At 44.3% G+C, this 23,262-nt stretch overlaps 1 protein-coding gene across 2 annotated transcripts in view; it reads left to right on the top strand.

The window, feature by feature from the left end:
* LAMB3 (laminin subunit beta 3) overlaps nucleotides 1-23,262 on the top strand; it is a 97,877-nt gene that overhangs the window by 66,446 nt on the left and 8,169 nt on the right. For both annotated transcript variants that reach the window (XM_069756305.1, XM_069756307.1), the window contains 8 exons: nucleotides 1,188-1,557; nucleotides 1,822-1,982; nucleotides 2,468-2,673; nucleotides 3,136-3,339; nucleotides 4,407-4,551; nucleotides 14,436-14,640; nucleotides 22,082-22,223; nucleotides 22,849-23,025. In XM_069756305.1, the coding sequence (XP_069612406.1) occupies nucleotides 1,188-1,557; nucleotides 1,822-1,982; nucleotides 2,468-2,673; nucleotides 3,136-3,339; nucleotides 4,407-4,551; nucleotides 14,436-14,640; nucleotides 22,082-22,223; nucleotides 22,849-23,025 (1,610 nt within the window). The remainder of the gene's footprint in view (nucleotides 1-1,187; nucleotides 1,558-1,821; nucleotides 1,983-2,467; nucleotides 2,674-3,135; nucleotides 3,340-4,406; nucleotides 4,552-14,435; nucleotides 14,641-22,081; nucleotides 22,224-22,848; nucleotides 23,026-23,262) is intronic.

The raw sequence follows: 23,262 nt of genomic DNA, 5'->3' as shown, positions 1-23,262 counted from the left end.
CAAGGCTAAAACAATCCTGGTAGGAGTCAGGTAAAGCGCTTTGCCATTTAGATTCATAAATACTGTGATGTCCCCAGTTGTCATTTAGCACCAGGTACACCACCTGGACAACCCCTTTCTAATATAAAAATAACAGAAACCTCCCATACCAGCACCATTCCAGTGCTAGTTCTCCTGGAGCTCATGTAACATTGTTATGTCATGTGAGCCCTGCAGTCAATGAGCAGCAGCTACTGAGTTACTGTGTGCTTACCTTCTTCATCTAAGCCTTGTATAAGTGGAAGTAGTGAGCCTAATCTCTGCCACTGATTGGCTGCCGGGCTCACATGGCATAATATCACGTAAGCCCCAGTGTCAACATTACTTTAAGGTCGCCAGTATAGGAGATGCGTACCTGTTACTTTTATTTTATTAGGTGGACTACTTTATTTAAAAAGAGATTGTACAAATAGTATAGAGACCCTTTAATTCAATGCTGTGAACTAATAAACTAGAGGATCCTTGAAAATCTATGAAAAGGGGACTGGACATTGTAAACTCCCTACTCATGTAGAGTGATCCTACAGTGCTCAGGAAAGGAAAAACTCCCAATGGAGGAAGCCTCTAGGGAACCATGGCTGAAGGATTGCTATTCAATTTGGCTCATTTAAGCCATGATAGAACTGGACAAGTTGGCAGATATAAAATAACTAATTTAACAAATACTATAAGACATGCATCACTTTGCAAGTAATGGTGAAATAAATAGTAGTAGAGTAGTGATTATAACAGGGCAGGAGGGAAATGTTTCGCCAAGTCTTTCTGGTGAGAGAAAGAAGAGAGATAAGGCAGGAAGTCACATCTCTTCATAAACCTCGCCCTCCTCATAGTAAAATACTAGGCACATAGTCTACTTCTTCCTTTACAACCAGAAACTCCCTTGCTTAAAAGCTACACAACCTAGGTCATAGGTCTCCCTCTCCCAAAGTCATGTCCCCCTTTGCTTGGTGTTTTGGGGTGTCTATAATAAAGCATACTGTCCACATTGTATTATATCACAGCAGAATAAGTCATTTCCTAATAGAGAAGATTAGGTATATGTAGTGCTTGTATATACAGTGTCCATCCGAAATGTATGTGGGATGATGACAAAATCTATGCATTCTGACCTGTGAATTTCATACTTTATATCCATTTTTTACATGCAGAATGTAACTGTAACCTTCAAGGGACACTTGAGAATGGTTGTGATAAGGCAACTGGGAAATGCTTGTGCCGACCAGGATTTGTGGGAGAAAGGTGTGATTCTTGCCAGAGAGGCTACTATGATATATTCCCCAACTGCAAGCCCTGCCATTCCTGCTTCCAGTTTTATGATTATGAGGTCAGAGCCTTAAGTACACAAGTGCAAACTTTCGGTAATATAACAGCTGGACAAGTAGGAAAGTTTGATGTGGACTTTGGACCTCGAGTGACCAGTGTTGAAGCTGAACTTCAGCGTATCCAGAGCCTATCTAGTGGATCTGGTATCTCAGACAGTGAGCTCCTGCGCTCAGAGAACCATCTGACTAAAATGAGGTAAATGTTATAACTCTATGAAATTAGTGGTCCTACATGTGCACTGCTTCCCTAAACCCATAGAAATGTAGTGGAGAGCATTCATTACTGCTCCATTCACACAGGACTTTTCTCACCTTGTTGTCGAGATCTGTGGAGATGTGAATGGTCGGACTAGGGGATAAATATTGCTTGTTGGTCAACTACTTAAAGTTTTTCACATTTAGCTAAAGAATACTTGTCATGTGAAACATTTTCTCAAACTTTCCTTCTTGAATTTTACAGAGGAGACATGGGCCAACTAAATCCCGACCAGCACTTGGTGGACGGCATTGGTTCCCTTTCAGCTGACATAAATTCCTTAAGAACTGATTTTAACACTGTTAATGAGCTTTATCAGAGGAAAGTCACCCAACAGGGGAACAGCATCTCTACAAATGACTTAGGTAGGCTTTTTCCTTGGTATGATCTCCTTTAGGGTATGTTCACACTAGGAAGATGCGGTGTAGAATTTCAGTCAACTTTAGCAAACAAAGTAGCTGCGATTTTACCAAACGTTACCCATAAGCTGCAGAAAAAAAAACCTGCAACAACTATTGATCAAGAACTTATCACGTGCTATGCTACGGCTTTTCACCACGGATTTTACACTTTACATAGAGTGGAATCCAAGGCAAATCTACTGCAAAATCCATGATTACTCTGAATGTAAAACCTGAATACTTTGATACTGATTTACCACAGCCTGCATTTTAATCTGCATTAGAAAATGTGTCAGTGTAAACATACCCATAATAATAATAATAATAATAATAATAATCTTTATTTATATAGCGCCAACATATTCCACGGTGCTACTCATTTCTGGGGGAAAGAAACACCTTCTAGCACAACGTGTGATTCACTTGAAATGTTTGCACTCTATTTGTAGGTTTATTCAGTATCATTAATACAGCCTACCAGTCATCACTAGAGGCGGCCGAGAGAGTGGCCTTGGCTCAGACAACTGTATCCCAATCAAGAGAGAGCAGAAGAGGCGTTAATGGCCTTGAAGGGAAGACAAAAGAATCAGTAATGGACCTTGAGATTCTGAAAGATGAACTGACCTACCCAAATCTGACTCCAACCATCAACAGGGTAATTATATAGGCATGAATAAAATTGTAGGATAGCCTTCTTGGTATTTTGTCTGAGACTTGTCTATTCAACCTGGTGCGACAAAAAATTGTATCCTATGTAGATCATCCATTAGGAACCATTTTTTACAGACACATTGCAATTCTTTAATTTAAAAAAAGCATTTGGTCTTGTAAATTTGAATAGCTGCTGATATATGAAAATAGATGGCATACCGATGAAAAATCGTTCGTTTCCTGGATGAAAATTGGACGATTTTCTTTATACACATGGCCTCATTACATTTGAATCTTCTATCACTCTTCTTAGCACCATTGTAAGGCATTATCCAGCCTCAACATTAATCATGTTATTGTCACTTACTTTCAATAAGCCCACCCAGTATGTCATGTTACGGTGTCAAAAATGTTATTTCAGATGGAATATTTAGACAAAACTGACTGATTTCAAAACTTTTTGCAGATCTGTGAAGGTGTAAGAACAGAATCGTGCACACCAGAGAGCTGCCCTGGCATGGTGTGTCACAGGAGCAATGTTACCTTGTGCAAGGTGGGATCTAATTGCAGAGGAGCATTTCCTTTGTCCATGAATGCGCTAAGGAACGCTGAGAAAACTGCCAAAGACCTCCAGGACCTGAATAACCAAATGCTGAAAAACACTCAGATGGTAAACCAGACCGTACACTCATTTTCTGATGTTGAGACTGTGACTAAATGCGCGTGGCCAACCCACGTCACCATGTAGGTCTGAATAGCAGCACAACTTTGGTAGGATGTTATACGGCCATTATCTTCCTCATGTGACCATGGTTGGCCTTGTGCGCTCAACTATTCATCTGGTCTCGCCCTTCTTATATTCCAGTGAATCATGATGATGATTTATTGATACAGATGATAATCCCTCATGTGCCATTCTTCTGTTCTTTCCAACAACCACTATGTTAATGATATTAAACTGAATACTCCCCACTTATTGTAATCAGCATCCCTATATGATCTCATTATTAACCCTAGCACCCTTAGATTGATCTACCTTTCCTAAAGCCACCCAGAAAAAGGTTCAGGAAGAAAGATATAGGTATATTTTGTTCATCTGCCAATAGTTAGAGCTACATGCATGAAATACTTTCCTTTGGGACATATATTCAGGACATAAACATCTACTCCCATATAGTTCATTCTTTTTGAAGGGGTTGTCTGGTCTTTTGCTAAGTCTGCAGTCACTATTTTTCTGCAGACTTCTGAATCCTTACACCACGTGCACCGCACACTGTCAGGATTTTCCGTTGTCGGCGTCGAGAGCGGGTGCATGTGACCTCAAGTATGCCACATTCTGACTAGGTATATGCAGCTTGGCTTACTTCTAGTCGGCCATATGCATACAAAGCACATACTTGGGGTCAATTGCACCCGCTCTCGACTCCGACACCGTAGAATCCTGACAGTGTGCGGTGCACATGCTGTGAGGATTCAGAAGTCTGCAGTCACATAGGGTGACTGCAGGCATTCATCAAAAGACCATACAACTCCATTAAGGTTATTATTTGGGGTAAAAAATTATTGGCAAAGTACAACTGAGTAATATGGGATCTAGCATCAAGACAATCTGCGATAAAATGACTTTTGTGTATTCTAACAAAAAAGGGATTGTCCAAAGTGCACCATCCATTTCAGGACATGGATACCAAATATTAAAAAAAAACTCACTTGAATTCTGCAATGTCTGATTCATAGATACAAGAAGCTGAAAAAACATCCAATCAAATCAAGGATAGCGCCCAACAGCTGTCAGAACAAGTGACCCGGACGAGGACCCGCATGGAGCAAGATATTGGAAGCACCAGACAGTTTATACAGCAAATCAGAGACTTCTTGACCGGTAGGCATTATTTGTATCTCATTATTAGGCCACGTTCACACTTTCAGTATTTGCTCAGTGTTTTACATCAGTATTTGTAAGCCAAAACCAGGAGAGGAACAATCAGAGGAAAAGTATAATAGAAACATATGCACCACTTCTGTATTTATCACCCACTCCTGGTTTTGGCTTACAAATGCTGAGGTAAAATACTGACCAAAAACTGAACGTGTGAACGTGGCCTTATAATATTGAGTATTTTTCCATTGAAGAACATGGTGACTCGTAAATGTGTTGAGAATATAGCGTACATCTTGAGTGCCGAGCTTGGACCCGTGCGGTACATTCAGGTGCTACCTGTGCAGGCTACTTAATCTGACTACAAGTCTGAGCAATAAGCCAAGCTGCTGACTTTATACAATGTTGGCTTATCATATTAATAACAGCGCACCTCCGTGCGATTAGTTTCCTGAGCTCGATCATACTTCCCCAGCAGCAGACAAGCACGCTTATTCCTGTGGAGAGAGAAGAAGGCATTGAACTGTGCAGAGAGAAAATGAATGACGGAGTGTGTGAGTTGTCAGATCATTGTTAATATAAAGCACATAACGTAGAGATGACTGTGGGTTGTGAACACATCTTGTTTTTAGTGAAATCCTGCTAACCTTTTGCTATTGAGCTTGAATAGATACTACATGTGGGTTTTCACCGCCCACATCCTTCTCTGCTGTAATTCATTACCAGATAATGAAGGGAGATGACTAAATTCCCTAATATTGCTACAATTCTTTATTTTTCTTAAAGGGAACCTATCACTAGGTTTTTTTCTATGTAATTTGAGAGAAGTATGATGTATAGGAAGAGACCCTGATTCCAGTGAACTATCACTTTACTGGGTACTGCATTTTTGATTAAAAATTGCTGCAGATCTAGCTGTTCTCTGAATATTGAGCCCTGTATAACCCCACCTACATCACGGATTGGCAGCTTTCTGCGTACACTGTGCATAGGCAGAAAAGTGCCCATCAGTGATGGGGTTATAAAAAGCTCATGAACATGGATGATTACATGGCAGAAGGTTTACTAGTGCCCTAGTGATAATCTCCAGTTGAAAAAACTGTGATTCTATCAAAACTACAGGAAACAGCCCAGTAAGGGACATTGCTGGAATCAGGTATCATGCTGCTCTCAGGTAGCAAAAACCAGGTGACAGATTCCTTGTAATGTAATGAAGGTACTGTTCATTATTAGAAACTGCTTTATTGGAAACATGGGGCTCAGTTCATCATTTGTGGATTTTTTTTTGGTTATCTTTTTTTTTTTGTCTTGTGGTATTTTCTGATGTTTTATTGTGCCAAATTCATCAAAATGGAGAATATGGTTTACAAAGTTTGTTAAAAAAAATGCAACTTATTTCTGCTTTGATTAAAAACAAAAATGTTGCTAAAACTGCACCAAAGGTTCAGGTGCACATAAAATCATCCCAAAACATAGAGTACACTTGTGCCAAATTTTGTGTTTTTTTTTTTTGAAAATTGCAAATGATGAATCAGGGGAAAACATCTGTTAACTAATCTCCATCCATGGCGCCATGCTAAACAAAAATCCTGGTGAAGCCATAAATAAGTGACTTTAAAAAAGGTGCAAATAGAAAGATGAGTTTGGTGCATACAAAAAAGGTACAAAACACTAAAAACTAGGGGAAAAAGCTGCACAAACGCAATAATGAGTTAGACTCCATTCATCAAGACCAGCAGTCTCCACAGCGGTCTTGATTAGGGGGCGGGTGGTGACTAGGCTCCTGATTCATGAAGAGACATACGGTCTGATGAGTGGTGTGCTCCTCGCCACCAATCTTACTCCAGTCCCTGCTGGAGTAAGATTTGTGGAATAGTAATTGCTGCTGCCCATCATGAGGTGATGAGCGGTGGTTACCATAGCCTCATTCCTCTCCTTTTTACTGCATCCTTGAATTGGGTCCCAATTTTGCGACTTTTTAAACTTTTTATTCCAGAATTCCGGCATGAAAGCTTTGATGATTCGGACCCATAGTGTGTTAGAAGGTGTGATCTCCCAGCACATGATAATATCACAGAACCAGAAGTTTCACAGCACCGCTGGCAGTCACACCACAGTCCCACCCTTGATTTCAATGGACAACTAATTTATCAGGTCACCCCTTGTCCTTATGGAACAAAGATGTCTGTGCTGCACAATTCCATGGTTATTCTGCTCGCCTTGTAGTTGAATTTTCAGAAATTATGTGATCATACTTGTGGCCGGTATTACTGTCAGATATTAGCCTCAGATGAGCTTTAAAAACCACGTCACAGATGGCTTATACAGTAAACTGTGTTCCTGCAGGACATGGGGGTAAAGGAGGATTTTACAGTACAAGGACAAGCCAGCATAAGCCCCGGTATCAGCACAATAATACCCATGGTCATAGCTCTAGCTGTGCAGTGTTCCCACATTACTTGTGGTATGTAAATATGAGGTCTGAAGCAATGTACATGAAAGCAAATTAATGTGGATATCATTAGAGATTTACATTTATATACTGCTGGCAAAAATATCCCCTACTGTTATGGGGTCAGCAGTCAGAAACTGCTGAATGCTGTCTTGTGCTCATGTTCTCTCCATATAATTATTATTATTATTATTATTTATTGTTATAGCGCCATTCATTCCATGGCGCTTTACATGTGAGGAGGGGTATACATAATAAAAACAGGTACCATAATCTTAAACAATTCAAGTCATAACTGGTACAGGAGGAGTGAGGACCCTGCCCGCGAAGGCTCACAATCTACAAAAGGCTATGCTGGTTCTCTACTTTGGCTAGTGTTCTTTACTATGTCTCAGAGGCTATGTTGTTACTGTATCTTGGCTAGTGTTTCCTGCTATGTCTTTGAGGCTATGCTGTCTCCATATGTTGGCTAGTGTTTCCTGCTGTGTCTCAGAGGCTATGCTGTGTCCATATGTTGGCTAGTGTTTCCTGCTATGTCTCAGAGGCTATGCTGGCTCCACATGTAGGCTGCTGTTTTCTGCTATGTATCAGAGGCTGTGTTGGCTACATATGAGGGCTAGTATTTTCTGCTATGTCTCAGAGGCTATGCTGCCTAAACATGCTGGCTAGTATTTTCTGCTATGTCTTAGGGTATGTGTCCACTTTCAGGATGGCAGGCGGTATCGTCGGAGCGGCTTTGCCGCTCTGCAGTAAGCCCCGCCCCCTTCTGGGACGCGATGATGCCGGATGTGTTCATAGCACACATCTGGCATCATCGCACCCATCGCATAGGGCCCTGTGCTGCGATCTGAAAAGACGCGCAGCATGTCCGGAGTCGCAGGGCCGCCGCGTGCGTGTTACCACGCTTAGTGGAGACGGGATTTCATTCAATCCCCTCCACTATGCTGTAACATCTGGACGCTGCGTGTCTGACGCTGCGGCTCTATGCAGCGTCAGACACGCAGCGTTTCCTGCACGTGGAAACATACCCTTAGAGGCTATGCTATCTCCATATGTTGGCTAGTGTTTCCTGCTATGTTTCAGAGGCTATGCTGTCTCCATTTGTTGGCTAATGTTTCCTGCTATGTCTCAGAGGCTATGCTGTCTCCATATGTTGGCTAGTGATTCCTGCTATGTCTCAGAGGCTATGCTGGCTCCATATGTAGGCTAGTGTTTCCGCTCCATGTGTATGCTACTGTTTTCTGCTATGTATCAGAGGCTATGTTGGCTCCATATGTGGGCTAGTGTTTCCTGCTACGTCACAGAGGCTATGCTGGCTCCATATGTAGGCTGCTCCATATGTAGGCTACTGTTTTCTGCTATGTATCAGAGGCTATGTTGGCTTCATATGTGGCCTAGTGTTTTCTGCTATGTCTCAGAGGCTATGCTGCCTAAATATGCTGGCTAGTATTTTCTGCTACGTCTTAGAGGCTATGCTTTCTCCATATGTTGGCTAGTGTTTCCTGCTATGTCTCAGAGGCTATGCTGTCTCCATTTGTTGGCTAGTGTTTCCTGCTATGTCTCAGAGGCTATTCGGCCTCCAAATGTTGGCTAGTGATTCCTGCTATGTCTCAGAGGCTATGCTGTCTCCATTTGTTGGCTAGTGTTTCCTGCTATGTCTCAGAGGCTATGCTGCCTAAATATGCTGGCTAGTATTTTCTGCTATGTCTTAGAGGTTATGCTGTCTCCATATGTTGGCTAGTGTTTCCTGCTATGTCTCAGAGGCTATGCTGTCTCCATATGTTGGCTAGTGTTTCCTGCTATGTTACAGAGGCTATGCTGGCTCCATATGTAGGCTATTGTTTTCTGCTATGTAACAGAGGCTATGTTGGCTCCATATGTGGCCTAGTGTTTTCTGCTACAGTATGTCTCAGAGGCTATGCTGCTTAAATATGCTGGCTAGTATTTTCTGCTATGTCTTAGAGGCTATGCTGGCTCCATATGTAGGTGGAGCGCCCCCAGACACAGGGCCACAAGTTACTCAGTACCGGTCCTTTCTGCTCGGTTCTGGGGTTGTCACGGTGGCTGGACACGGTCGTGACCCTGCTAAGGGGCGTCCAATAAAGGTTGTAGTACAGTCTGTCAGAGGTTCGTGACGCCACCTGTGGTGTTCAGTCAGGGTGACCGACGCTGCTGTGGGGTCCACTGGGGTGATGGAATGGCAGCTGGATGGTATACCTTCCCACAGGGGAAGTATGTCCCCAGGGCTTCCCAGTGATGTAGATGGCGATGGTGTGAGGTGCAGGCAATAACGAGGACACAAGGTTGCAGTCTCTTTACCTCTTTACTGAAGGCCTCAATGTCCTCAATCCAGAGCGCGTTCAACTGGGCTATCGGAGACCGGCCGGTCCGATGCGCACATCCAGAGATTCCCTCGCAGATGCAAATCGTTGCCTACCAATAGCGCCTGTGTGTTGTAGTCCTACCCTGCTGAGCATTCGGAATAGTCCTCACAACTGCTGCTCTCGTTCGTTCGTTCTCTACAGCTTGTTCTCTCTCTCGTTCTTTGGTTCCAGATGTTACTAGTTTCTAACGTCCCCCAGATATGTTATGGCTAGGATGCCACCCGTATGACGGGAAGGCTTGGAGGTCTTCGGGACCCTAGAGACACCCCTCTCCCAATGTTGCCCCCTATGTCTTCGTAGGTGTAGAAGGTAGACAGCCAACCTATGATTAACTGTCCAGCGGAATTTGAAGTAAGGCCTGAAGTCAGTTACTCCTACAGTGATCCGGCCACCGACTACGCGCCTCAGTAAGATGTTGCCTTCCTCTCTCGGCACGACTCTTACTGGCTCTCCTTTGTGCTGATCTCGTTTCCACGTTTCCACAATATCCTTCCCTTCATGTCTCTTTCTTAGGATACCGCCGCAGGTTGTGCAGGTGCGGTTCCGTTACGTTCTGTTCTGTTCGCTAGGCACCTGCCAGGTTCCCACGCCTGACAGGGACCCCCCTGTGCCTTCTCCCTGCAACACCCCCTGCCACGGGATGTTGCCTGGTTCCAACCCAGTCAGCTTCTGACTAACTTCCTCCCCAGCCCCTAGTTTTACCAGTGTGAGGAGTGGCCCAATAAATAAAGCCTTTTTCTCCCCCTAGTGGCCGGAGTGTGAAGTGTAATGTGTTCTAGTGATACCTGGTCAGGAGAACTCCTTAGTGCCATCAGACATACCGCTTCTCCCCTTAGTGGCAGAGCGCTATACTGCAACTACCAGGTCTCTGTGGCGCTGCATAGGCTAGTGTTTTCTGCTATGTCTCAGAGGCTATGTTTTCTCCTTATCTGGGCTACTGTTTTCTGATATGTTTCAGAGGCTACACTGTCTCCATATGTTGGCTAGTGTTTCCTGCTATGTCTCAGAGACTATGCTGGCTCCATATGTAGGCTACTGTTTTCTGCTATGTATCAGAGGCTATGCTGTCTCCATATGTTGGCTAGTTTTTCCTGCTATGTCTCAGAGGCTATGCTGGCTCCATATGTAGCCTACTGTTTTCTGCTATGTATCAGAGGCTATGTTGGCTCCATATGTGGGCTAGTGTTTTCTGCTATGTCTCAGAGGCTATGCTGCCTAAACATGCTGGCTAGTATTTTCTGCTATGTCTTAGAGGCTATGCTGTCTTCATATCTTGGCTAGTGTTTCCTGCTATATTTCAGAGGCTGTGCTGTCTCCATTTGTTGGCTAATATTTCCTGCTATGTCTCAGAGGCTATGCTGTCTCCATATGTTGGCTAGTGTTTCCTGCTAAGTTTCAGAGGCTATGCTGTCTCCATTTGTTGGCTAGTGTTTCCTGCTATGTTTCAGAGGCTATGCTGTCTCCATATGTTGGCTAGTGTTTCCTGCTATGTCTCAGAGGCTATGCTGTCTCCATATGTTGGCTAGTGTTTCCTGCTATGTTTCAGAGGCTATGCTGTCTCCATTTGTTGGCTAGTGTTTCCTGCTATGTTTCAAAGGCTATGCTGTCTCCATTTGTTGGCTAATATTTCCTGCTATGTTTCAGAGGCTATGCTGTCTCCATATGTTGGCTAGTGTTTCCTTCTATGTTTCAGAGGCTATGCTGTCTCCATTTGTTGGCTAGTGTTTCCTGCTATGTTTCAGAGGCTATGCTGTCTCCATATGTTGGCTAGTGTTTCCTGCTATGTTTCAGAGGCTATGCTGTCTCCATATGTTGACTAGTGATTTCTGCTATGTCTCAGAGGCTATGCTGTCTCCATATGTTGGCTAATGTTTCCTGCTATGTCTCAGAGGCTATGCTGTCTCCATTTGTTAGCTAGTGTTTCCTGCTATGTCTCAGAGGCTATGCTATCTCCATATGTTGGCTAGTGATTCTATGTCTCAGAGGCTGTGCTGTCTCCATATGTTGGCTAGTGTTTCATGCTATGTCTCAGAGGCTATGCTGGCTCCATATGTAGCCTACTGTTTTCTGCTATGTATCAGAGGCTATGTTGGCTCCATATGTGGGCTAGTGTTTTCTGCTATGTCTCAGAGGCTGTGCTGCCTAAGTATGCTGGCTAGTATTTTCTGCTATGTCTCAGAGGCTATGCTGTCTCCATTTGTTGGCTAGTGTTTCCTGCTATGTCTAAGAGGCTATTCTGCCTCCATATGTTGGCTAGTGATTCCTGCTATGTCTCAGAGGCTATGCTGTCTCCATATGTTGGCTAGTGTTTCCTGCTCTGTCACAGAGGCTATGCTGGCTCCATATGTAGGCTACTGTTTTCTGCTATGTAACAGAGGCTATGTTGGCTCCATATGTGGCCTAGTGTTTTCTGCTATGTCTCAGAGGCTATGCTGCCTAAATATGCTGGCTAGTATTTTCTGCTATGTCTTAGAGGCTATGGTGTCTCCATATGTTGGCTAGTGATTCCTGCTATGTCTCAGAGGCTATGCTGTCTCCATATGTTGGCTAGTGTTTCCTGCTATGTCACATAGGCTATGCTGGCTCCATATGTGGCCTAGTGTTTTCTGCTATGTCTCAGAGGCTATGTTTTCTCCTTATCTGGACTACTGTTTTCTGATATGTTTCAGAGGCTATGCTGCCTAAATATGCTAGCTAGTATTTTCTGCTATGTCTTAGAGACTATGCTGGCTCCATATGTAGCCTAGTGTTTTCTGCAATGTCTCAGAGGCTATGTTTTCTCCTTATCTGGACTACTGTTTTCTGATATGTTTCAGAGGCTATGCTGCCTCCATATATTGGCTAGTGTTTCCTGCTATGTCACAGAGGCTATGCTGGCTCCATATGTAGGCTACTGTTTTCTGCTATGTATCAGAGGCTATGTTGGCTCCATATGTGGCCTAGTGTATTCTGCTATGTCTCAGAGGTTATGCTACCTAAATATGCTGGCTAGTATTTTCTGCTATGTCTTAGAGGCTATGCTGGCTCCATATGTAGGCTAGTGCTTTTTGTCAAGTCTCAGAGGCTATGCTGTCTCCATATGTGGGCTAGTGTTTTCTGCTATGTTTCAGAGGCTATGCTAGTCCCATATATTGGCTAGTGTTCTTTGCTATGTTTCAGAGGCTATGCTGGCTCCATATGTAGAACAGTGTTTTCTGCTGTGTCTCCGAGGCTATGCTGTCTCCATTTGTAGGCTAGTGTTTTCTGCTATGTCTCAGAAGCTATGTTTTCTCCTTATGTGGGCTATTGTTTTCTGATATGTTTCAGAGGCTATGCTGGCTCCATATGTAGGCTACTGTTTTCTGCTATGTATCAGAGGCTATGTTGGCTCCATATGTGGCCTAGTGTTTTCTGCTATGTCTCAGAGGTTATGCTGCCTAAATATGCTGGCTAGTATCTTCTGCTATGTCATAGAGGCTATGCTGTCTCCATATGTTGGCTAGTGATTCCTGCTATGTCTCAGAGGCTATGCTGGCTCCATATGTGGCCTAGTGTTTTCTGCTATGTCTCAGAGGCTATGTTTTCTGCTTATCTGGACTACTGTTTTCTGATATGTTTCAGAGGCTATGCTGCCTAAATATGCTGGCTAGTATTTTCTGCTATGTCTTAGAGACTATGCTGGCTCCATATGTAGCCTAGTGTTTTCTGCAATGTCTCAGAGGCTATGTTTTCTCCTTATCTGGACTACTGTTTTCTGATATGTTTCAGAGGCTATGCTGCCTCCATATATTGGCTAGTGTTTCCTGCTATGTCACAGAGGCTATGCTGGCTCCATATGTAGGCTACTGTTTTCTGCTATGTATCAGAGGCTATGTTGGCTCCATATGTGGCCTAGTGTATTCTGCTATGTCTCAGAGGCTATGCTACCTAAATATGCTGGCTAATATTTTCTGCTATGTCTTAGAGGCTATGCTGGCTCCATATGCGGGCTAGTGTTTTCTGCTATGCTTCAGAGGCTATGCTGTCTTCATATGTAGACCAGTGTTTTCTGCTGTGTCTCAGAGGCTATGCTGGCTTCACATGGGGGTTAGTGTTTGTACTGTTCAATGTGCAGCTCAGTGAGCTTAGGCTGAACATCAACCGAATACACACCCTCACTCTTTACATTTTATTTAAGGGATTCTTTAACCTTTAACCACAGTGTTAAAGGATTATTTTCAAGAAGTAATGTCACCTTGTCAAAAGTGGCCAATTTTTGCTCTATTTTATTCCCTCTGCTCCTCAGAGTACTCCATTTTTTATTTGATGCTAATTTTTATTGTTTTTACAAGGGGGCGTGGTTACAGGGTAATAATGCAGAACTGCCTAAAGACACGCCCCTAAATAATCTTTTGATCTACACCCCCTTGGCAAAGAATATAAAAAATAACAATAAATAAAAAGGATCACATCTCAAGAACTGTACGACAGATTTAAAAAAAAGGAATAATCAGGGGAGCTGCGGGAATAATATAAGAAAAAACTGGTCACTTTTCACCTGATGACAGGTCCTCTTTAAATCAATAAAATAGACATTGACCAGAGGGTTGTAACGTATATGCCTCTTCTTATGGAATTTACATACTGTAGGGTAATGGAGAACACAGCAGGGGGATAGAACTAAGGCATTACTGAAAAATCACCATTCTGGCCATTGCCATTGATTACATTATTATTATTATTATTTATTATTATAGCGCCATTTATTCCATGGCGCTTTACATGTGAGGAGGGGTATACATAATAAAACAAGTACAATAATCTTGAACAATACAAGTCACAACTGGTACAGGAGGAGAGAGGACCCTGCCCATGGGGGCTCACAATCTACAAGATTACATCCCTTTAACCTTGTGTAGACAGCTCTTCAAGTCCTTAATTTAAAGTCACTTTGAAATAATAAAGAGATATTTCGAACTGGAACAATTGATAATTAAGGCCTTAATGTGTTGTTTACTGGGAAGTCTTTGTAATTGCACTGCATTAATGGAGGAGAAGAACACAACAGTCATTTCTCATTTGTTTGTTGTCAGATCCGTCCACAGATCCAGCCACCATCCAAGAGATCAGCGAGTATGTCTTGTCTCTCAAGCTACCCGATCCTTCCTCACTTCAGAGAAAAATAAGTGAGATACGTAACATAGCGGGAAAGTTACCTAATGTTGACGCTGTCTTGTCACAGACTAGGGAGGATATTGCCAAAGCAAAGAAACTGCAAAGTGAGGCTGAGGAAGCCAGGTATGTTCTGAAACATGATGCCATGAAAGAATTATTCCAATGAAGAACAAAACAAACACCGAACAAGCTCAAACTTTCCCATTGCTATTCAGTATTAGGCAGGTTTCACACGTCAGTGCCTCAGGTACGTCTAGTGACAGCTTTCTCACGTACCGGAGACACTGACACACGTAGACCCAGTCAAATGAATGGGTCTATGCACATGTCAGCAGGTTTTGATGGTCCGTGTGTCCGCAAAACGTGCCACACACATGCACACGAAGAACAGTGTACACTGTCCTCCTTGTGCACGGACGTCCGCGGGGGAAGCAGCACTTCTGTAAGCCGCTGTTCCCCTGTGTGTGGTGCTGAAGCTGGCTGTCATCCCTTCTCCCCTGCTCGGCCGGCGAGCAGGGGAGAATGAATGAAAGAAAAAAATTACATGGGGTCCCCCTTAGTTTATTAACTAACCAGACAAAACTCACAGGTGCGGGCTGCTATTCTCAGGCTGGTAAGGGGCCATTGATATGGCCCCGAAAAACAGCAGCCCGCAGCTGCCCAGAAAAGGCGCATCTATTAGATGAGCCAATTCTGGAGCTTTGCCCGGTTCTTCCCACTTGCCCTGTAGCAGTGGCAAGTGGGGTAATGAAGGATTAATGTCACCTTTCTATTGTAAGGTGAAATTAAGCCAGCTTAGTAATGGAGAGATGTCAAAACTGTGTTTATTGTTTGATTTCATTAAAATACTTTTTTCTTACTGTGTGGTGCTTGGTTAAACCTTTAATAACTATAGGATTAGTAATGGAGAGGTGTCTTATTGACACCTCTCCATCACTAAGCTGGCTAAATGTCACCTTACAATAGGAAGGTGACATTAATCCCTCATTACCCAACTTGTCACCGCTACAGGGCAAGTGGGAAGAATCGGGCAAAGCTCCAGAATTGGCGCATCTAATAGATGTGCCTTTTCTGGGCAGCTACGGGCTGCTATTTTTAGGCTGGGGGGGTCCATATCCATGGCCCCTTACTAACCTGAGAATAGCAGCCCGCACCTGTGAGTTTTGTCTAGTTGGTTAATAAACTAGGGCGGATCCCACGTCGTTTTTTTTTTCATTCATTCTCATTCATCAGAAGGGATGACAGCCGGCTTCAGCCCCACACGCAGGGGAACAGCGCTTACTGTAGCGCTGCTTCCCCTGTGGCTATCCGTGTGGTACTGATGCGGCACATGGTTACCACACATTTGTCACATGTAGTACACAAACAGACACGGATATCTCCGGAACCTTGTTTACCAGTACCGGAAATATCAGGATGTGTGAAACCTGCCTTAGCAGTGCAAATCATGGTAACTAATGCACAATGGTTCTCCACATGATATAAACCTAGTGAATCGATACCATTGTATGAGGGGTAAGAGTATGGAAGAGCGTGAAGACTATGGCCTCTTTATTCTGAGTATCTGTGGGGCCCTAAGTGAATGCCATCACTTTCTAATGGCACCTGCCATCTGCTTCATGCTGACCAAACTGCAAGCGGCATGTATCATAGCCTCACTGCACAATTGCAGCCAGGTATGTTTTTCTCTGACATGCTTCTTCTGGCTTCTCCCCGCAACTGTTACAAGTGATTAACAGGTCTCTCTCGATTAATTATCTAGATTGTTGTTGGAAAGAGCTGGCTGGGGGCAATGCCAGACTAGTCTTGTCTCTGGCTAAGGTCTCAAGCTGGATCTTCTAACTATACTTTCTCTGAAACTCTAGAATAATTCAGAGAAAAACACTTCTGGCTGCAATCATGTCGTTTGTGCAACATGATTGTCACGGGTGTGTCAGAGGCTGCAGACAGTCTCACTGTATCTGGCTGCAAAAGGTCTCAGCAGTTGGCCTTGCAGACAAGGGGCCACCTCCCTGGGTCTTAATGGTGTCACCTGGATCTGGGTGCTTATAACTCCCAACTTCCTGTTGGGAGTTGCGGGTGTTATTATTATTATTATTAATTATTATAGCGCCATTTATTCCATGGCGCTTTACATGTGAGGAGGGGTATACATAATAAAACAAGTACAATAATCTTGTACAATACAAGAAGTCACAACTGGTACAGGAGGAGAGAGGACCCTGCCCGCGAGGGCTCACAATCTACAAGGGATGGGTGAGGATACAGTAGGTGAGGGTAGAGCTGGCCGTGCAGCGGTTTGGTCAATCGGTGGTTACTGCAGGTTGTAGGCTTGTCGGAAGAGGTGGGTCTTCAGGTTCTTTTTGAAGGTTTCGATGGTAGGCGAGAGTCTGATATGTTGTGGTAGAGAATTCCAGAGTAGGGGGGATGCACGAGAGAAATCTTGTATGCGATTGTGCGAAGAGGAGATAATAGGGGAGTAGAGAAGGAGATCTTGTGAGGATCGGAGGTTGCGTGCAGGAAAGTACCGGGAGACGAGGTCACAGATGTATGGAGGAGACAGGTTGTGGATGGCTTTGTATGTCATGGTTAGGCTTTTGTACTGGAGTCTCTGGGTGATGGGGAGCCAGTGCAGGGATTGACAGAGGGGAGAGGCCGGGGAATAGCGGGGGGACAGGTGGATTAGTCGGGCAACAGAGTTTAGAATAGATTGGAGGGGTGCAAGAGTGTTAGAGGGGAGGCCATAGAGCAGGAGGTTACAGTAGTCAAGGCGGGAGATGATGAGGGCATGGACTAGGGTCTTTGCAGATTCTTGGTTTAGGAATGTGCGGATCCGTGAAATATTTTTGAGTTGGAGGCGGCAGGAAGTGGAAAGGGTTTGGATATGTGGTTTAAAGGAGAGATCAGTGTCAAGGATTACCCCAAGACAGCGGGCTTGTGGGACTGGGGAGAGCGGGCAGCCGTTTACTGTAATGGATAGGTTCGTTAGGGAGGTCGTGTGAGATGGGGGAAAGATGATGAATTCTGTTTTGTCCATGTTAAGTTTTAGAAATCTAGTGGAGAAGAAGGATGAAATAGCAGACAGACATTGAGGGATTCTGGTTAGTAGGGAGGTGATATCTGGTCCAGAGATGTAGATCTGTGTGTCATCAGCGTAGAGATGATACTGAAAGCCGTGAGATTCTATGAGCTGTCCCAGGCCAAAGGTGTAAATGGAGAAGAGCAGGGGTCCTAGAACTGAACCTTGCGGGACTCCGACAGATAGAGGGCGAGGTGAGGAGGTGGTGTGTGAGTGGGAGACGCTGAATGTACGGTCAGTTAGGTATGATGAGATCCAGGATAGGGCCAATTCTGTGATTCCAAGGGATGAGAGGGTCTGCAGCAGCAGGGAATGGTCCACTGTGTCAAAGGCAGAGGACAGGTCCAGGAGGAGGAGGATAGAGTAGTGTCGCTTGCTCTTGGCGGTTAATAGGTCATTGGTGACCTTAGTTAGGGCAGTTTCAGTGGAGTGGTGTGACCGGAAGCCTGATTGAAAGCGGTCGAAGAAGGAGCAGGAAGATAGATGGGAGGACAGTTCAAGATGGACATGTTGTTCCAGTAGTTTTGAGGCAAAGGGGAGAAGTGATATAGGGCGATAGCTAGATACAGAGGATGGGTCAAGAGAGGGCTTTTGAGGATAGGTGTGATTGAGGCATGTTTAAAGCTTGAGGGGAAAATGCCAGTTGTTAGTGATAGGTTGAAGAGATGGGTTAGGGTTGGGATGAAGACTGTGGTGAGGTTTGGGATGAAGTGGGATGGGAGTGGGTCAAGTGCACAGGTGGTGAGATGCGATCTTGAGAGTAGAGTGGAGAGTCCGTCTTCTGTAATGGTGGAGAAGTTGGTTTTGGAGGTGGAGGGCTGGGTAGTTGGGAGGAAGGGTTCTGGGGGTTGTTTACTAAAACTGTCTCTGATGTTCTCAATTTTCTGCTTGAAAAATGAGGCAAAGTCTTCAGCTGAGATGAGTGGGGAGGGAGGAGGTGCTGGGGGACGGAGGAGAGAGTTGAAGGTGTTGAATAACTGTTTGGGGTTGTGAGACAGGGAGGATATGAGAGATGAGAAGTAGGTTTGTTTTGCTGTGGCGAGCGCTGTTTTGAAAGTAGTGTGGGACTGTTTGAATGCGATGAAGTGCTCGTTGGAGTGGGATCTTTTCCATCTGTGCTCAGCAGCTCTGGAAGCTCGCCTCAGTTCTTTGGTCATGCTGGTGTGCCAGGGTTGTCTGTTGATTTTGCGAGCTTTGGTATGCGTGAGAGGGGCAAGAGATTCCAAAGCTGCAGCTATTGTGGTGTTATATAGAGCGGCAGCATCATCCACATTGTGTAGGGAGCTTATGTCTGTGAGAGGGAGGAGGGATTCAGAGAGTGAGTGAAGATCAAGGTGTTTAAGATTTCTGCGAGGGTGTGAGAGTTTGTGGGGTGGGGGTTGTAGACAAGGAGTGGAAAGGGAAGAGAATGTGAGTAGGTTGTGGTCAGAAAGAGGAAGAGGTGAGTTTGAGAGGTTAGGTAGGGAGCAGAGGCGGGTGAAAATGATGTCCAGTGTGTGACCATCTTTGTGGGTGGCTGTAGAAGACCATTGAGTGAGGCCAAAGGAGGAAGTGAGAGATAGAAGTTTAGTGGCAACTGAGAGGGAAGTGTCAATGGGGATGTTGAAGTCGCCCATGATGATAGTGGGGATGTCAGCGGCGAGGAAATGGAGTAGCCAGGTGGTGAAGTGGTCAAAGAAGGTGGTGGCTGGCCCTGGGGGACGGTAGATGACAGCCAGTTGGAGGTTGGAGGGGGAGTAGATGCGCACAGAGGGCACCTCAAAGGAAGGGAGGGTAACAGAGGGTGGCAGTGGGATTGGGGTGAAGGAGCAGTTATCTGACAGGAGAAAACCAACTCCTCCGCCATGCTTGCTGCTGGGGCGGGGTGTGTGAGAAAGGTGGAAGCCACCGTAAGAGAGTGCCGCAGGGGAGGCTGTGTCAGAAGGGGTGAGCCAGGTTTCAGTGATGCCGAGGAAGGAGAGTTTGTTATTGATAAAGAGGTCATGGATAAATGAAAGTTTATTGCAGACAGAGCGTGCATTCCATAGTGCTCCAGATAGGGAAATTGGGGGAGTGGGGGCTGGATGAATGGGTATGAGGTTACTGTAGTTGCGAGGACGTGTAGAGGATTGTGGCAGGGAATTAGAAATGAGTGTGGGAATGTGATGAGGAGGGCCAGGATTTGGGGATATGTCGTCAGCAATGAGGAGCAGCAGACTGAGCGTTAGAAGGTGTGAGCTGGATAGGTCATGATGTGGCCGTGTGTGCCTGGAGAGAAAGGATTGTATGTGGAGGAATAGTTCTGTGGAGGAGGTGAGGTGGCTGGGGAGGATTGAGGAAGAAATGACTAGTTCCTTACTGGGTGGAGGGACTACAGGAGATAGGAAGAAATAAAGTAGTATGGGGGTGAATTTTAAAAGAAACTGAAACATTATAGTGGTTTTCTATTCCTTTACCTTCCAGTCAATTCCAGTCCAATTCTAGTCTAATTCATAGCAATTAAAAAACTGCAATTTAAAAGATGCAATTTCTAAGATGGCCAGACACGTCTGGTCAGACTCATGGCTTTGAATTTATGGGCACCTAAGGGCTCACAGCTGAGAGGGGATGTGGGCGTGTGTGTCCAGAGCACATGTTCACAGTTAAGCCAGGTCATAAAGAGGGGGTGGGGTAGATGGCTACTCAGGTATGCAAGGAAGATGCAAGAGAGGAGTGAAGTACATATGGATAGAAAATAACAGGTAAGGAAAGCATACCAGGTGGGAATTATATGCACTTCATATACAGAGAAAGCAGGAAAGCTGGGTGAAGCATACCAGGTGGGAATTATATGCACTTCATATACACAGAAAGCAGGAAAGCTGGGTGAAGCATACCAGGTGGGAATTATATGCACTTCATATACACAGAAAGCAGGAAAGCTGGGTGAAGCATACCAGGTGGGAATTATATGCACTTCATATACACAGAAAGCAGGAAAGCTGGGTGAAGCATACCAGGTGGGAATTATATGCACTTCATATACACAGAAAGCAGGAAAGCTGGGTGAAGCATACCTGTGGGTAGACAAAACAAATGGATTAGATGATACAGGTGGTGATGAGGATGATGAAAGTACAGCAGTGATGAATGGTCAAATGCCCCATGTGTTATATTCTCTTTGAACTTCCCTGTTGAGGCTTAGAGCTGCAGAAGTCGGCTAGTGTCCTCTTTGGAGTTTGAAGGACAACCCTGTTTCTCTCTGGGTCTACTCAAGCTAAGTTTTCCCTTGTTTTGTGTATCCTAGCTGTCTTTAGTTTAGTGGGGTTCAACCAGCGTTCACCCACACCTTCTCTAAGCAGGGCTTACTGCTAGGGTCTGACAGGGACTAGGTATCCTGCTCGGCAATAGGTGCGGAACCTATTTAGGGTCTCTTAGGGCAGATAGGGTGACGTTAGATCTGCCTAGGGGTCTCCACTCCCTGCTTCCCTAGTATTGGGCCCCCCTTCCCCTTATCCCTTTGTGTTTCACTTAGTTTGTCCTACACTGTGTGTGACAATTAGTGAATGTACTCGTTACTCGAGATTTCCCGAGCACGCTCGGGTGACCTCTGAGTATTTTTTAGTGATCGGAGATTTCGTTTTCTTCGCCGCAGCTGGATGAGTTACAGTTATTAGCCTGCTTGATTACATGTGGGGATTCCCTAGCAACTAGGCCACCCCCACATGTACTAAGCCTGGCTAATAGCTGTAAATCATCATTCAGCGGCGATGAAAACTAAATCTCCGAGCACTAAAAAATACTCGGAGGACACCCGAGTGTGCTCGGGAAATCTCCAGTAACGAGTATATTTGATCATCACTAGTGACAATGATTCAGATGACCGGTTCCCTTTATTGGTGAGAAAACCCTTTGAAAATGGTCATACACATACAATGACGAATAAACACTGTTGAAATTTAAAGGGACTCTGTCAGCAAAGAATGACAGTTTAATGTAAGTAAGTCCCACTGGTTGATGTTTTACGTTGGGGCCAATCATTTATATACACCTTCCCACCTGCTTGGTTTCCCTCAATCTCAACCCCCTCTCCTTTGATTGATAGCTCTGGCTTCAAAGGGCTAGACAAGGGTGGAGATAGATGGAAACCAAGCATGTGGGGAGGTGTATATAAATTATTGACCCCCACCATGAAGCACTGAGTGCCTTTACTTGGTTTGAATAGTCATTCTGTTCTGACAGAGTCCTTTTAACATGCACAATCCTTCTCTTGGGTGGAAGGCACTGGTAACGCAAGCTGCTCTGTACAATTGCAAAGCAGATCTCGATAAGATATATCTAATGTGTATGGCCGGGTTTAGTTGACAACAATCATGGTAGACACAGAGGCAGTGGAGTCTAGTGGACTAGTGACCTTCTCTATCAAGAACTATAGAATCAGGGTAGAGGGCTGGTCGCCCAATCCTTTCACTAGTATTGTGTGAATTAAAATGAGGTCCTTAATGATAGTTTTCTTTATGTTCTTAGGAACCGAGCAGTCAATGTTGAAGAAAGTGTGGATGGTGTGGTAGGCGACATTAGAAAAGCGAGGAAAATTCTCCAGGAAGCTGAAGACAAAATACGTGGATCTAGCACATCTTTGCTGCAAATCCAGGATCGATTACAAGAGGTGAGGCACAATACGGATTGCCTACTTTATTACAAAACATAATGCGTCCCTTTAGTGACTGAGGACAATGACTGTGCAATAATCAGAAGATATCTTAATGAACCGATTATAGCTAAACAAGTTCTCCAGTCATGTTAGGAGATATTGTTGTTATCATGAGGTTATAAATGGTAATGTTCACATGTGTACAAGGAGAATAATCTATAACTTAAAGAGGACCTGTCCCAAGATCCAAAGTGGCCAGTTGTTGCTCGTATTTTATTGCCTTGTTCCCTTGAATATTCTTTTTTTTGTTATTTTGAATCCACCATATGGTTCCTGAGATTTTATGGTCTTTACCAATGAGGTGTGTCTCAGAGGGTATTAATGCAGAGCAGCATAAAGACACGCCCCAGAGATTCCTTTGCGCAATACCCACTTGGTAGAGGCCATAAAGAATAGCACTATCTGGAACTGTATGGCGGATTTAAATAAAAAACTAAAAAGACCCAAAATGGAATTCTCAGGGTAAGCTAAAAAAAAAAAAAGACAATTTAGATCTGGTGACAGGGTCTCTTTAAATATTATGGCAAAAATATTTTTTCCTTCTATATTTAAAACTTACCAGAATAAATTATCCTTACAGATTGAACAAGTTCTAGGCCCTGTAGAAAAGGGGCTGTCAGATGTTCATGATCAGCTTCAGGTCTTTACACAACAAGTTGGAAATTTACGTGAGAAAACTGCAGAGAATCTACAGGAGGTTGGTCAGGCCAACCAAGCCGCTCAGGGAGCCCATAGGAAAGCTATGGATGCACAACAGGTAAAGTGGCACACATTAGTGAAATTCACTAAAAGGGTTATCCCATAGGCAGTATTATCATCTATATACAGGATGACACATATATGATTGGTGGTGGGGTGGCTGCTTAGACTTGGAGTGATTCTAAGCAAAAAAGGCCCAAAGCCCCCTTGAGAATGAAGTGGTAGTGCGCATGTACTACCACCACCCAACCACCACCCATATTGACAGCGAAAAGAGGAGTGTTCGGACATTGTC

This window comes from Ranitomeya imitator, chromosome 3 (genome assembly GCF_032444005.1).
Source record: "Ranitomeya imitator isolate aRanImi1 chromosome 3, aRanImi1.pri, whole genome shotgun sequence".
NCBI classification, from domain to species: domain Eukaryota; kingdom Metazoa; phylum Chordata; class Amphibia; order Anura; family Dendrobatidae; genus Ranitomeya; species Ranitomeya imitator.
This window is presented reverse-complemented; position numbering and strand designations above follow the sequence as displayed.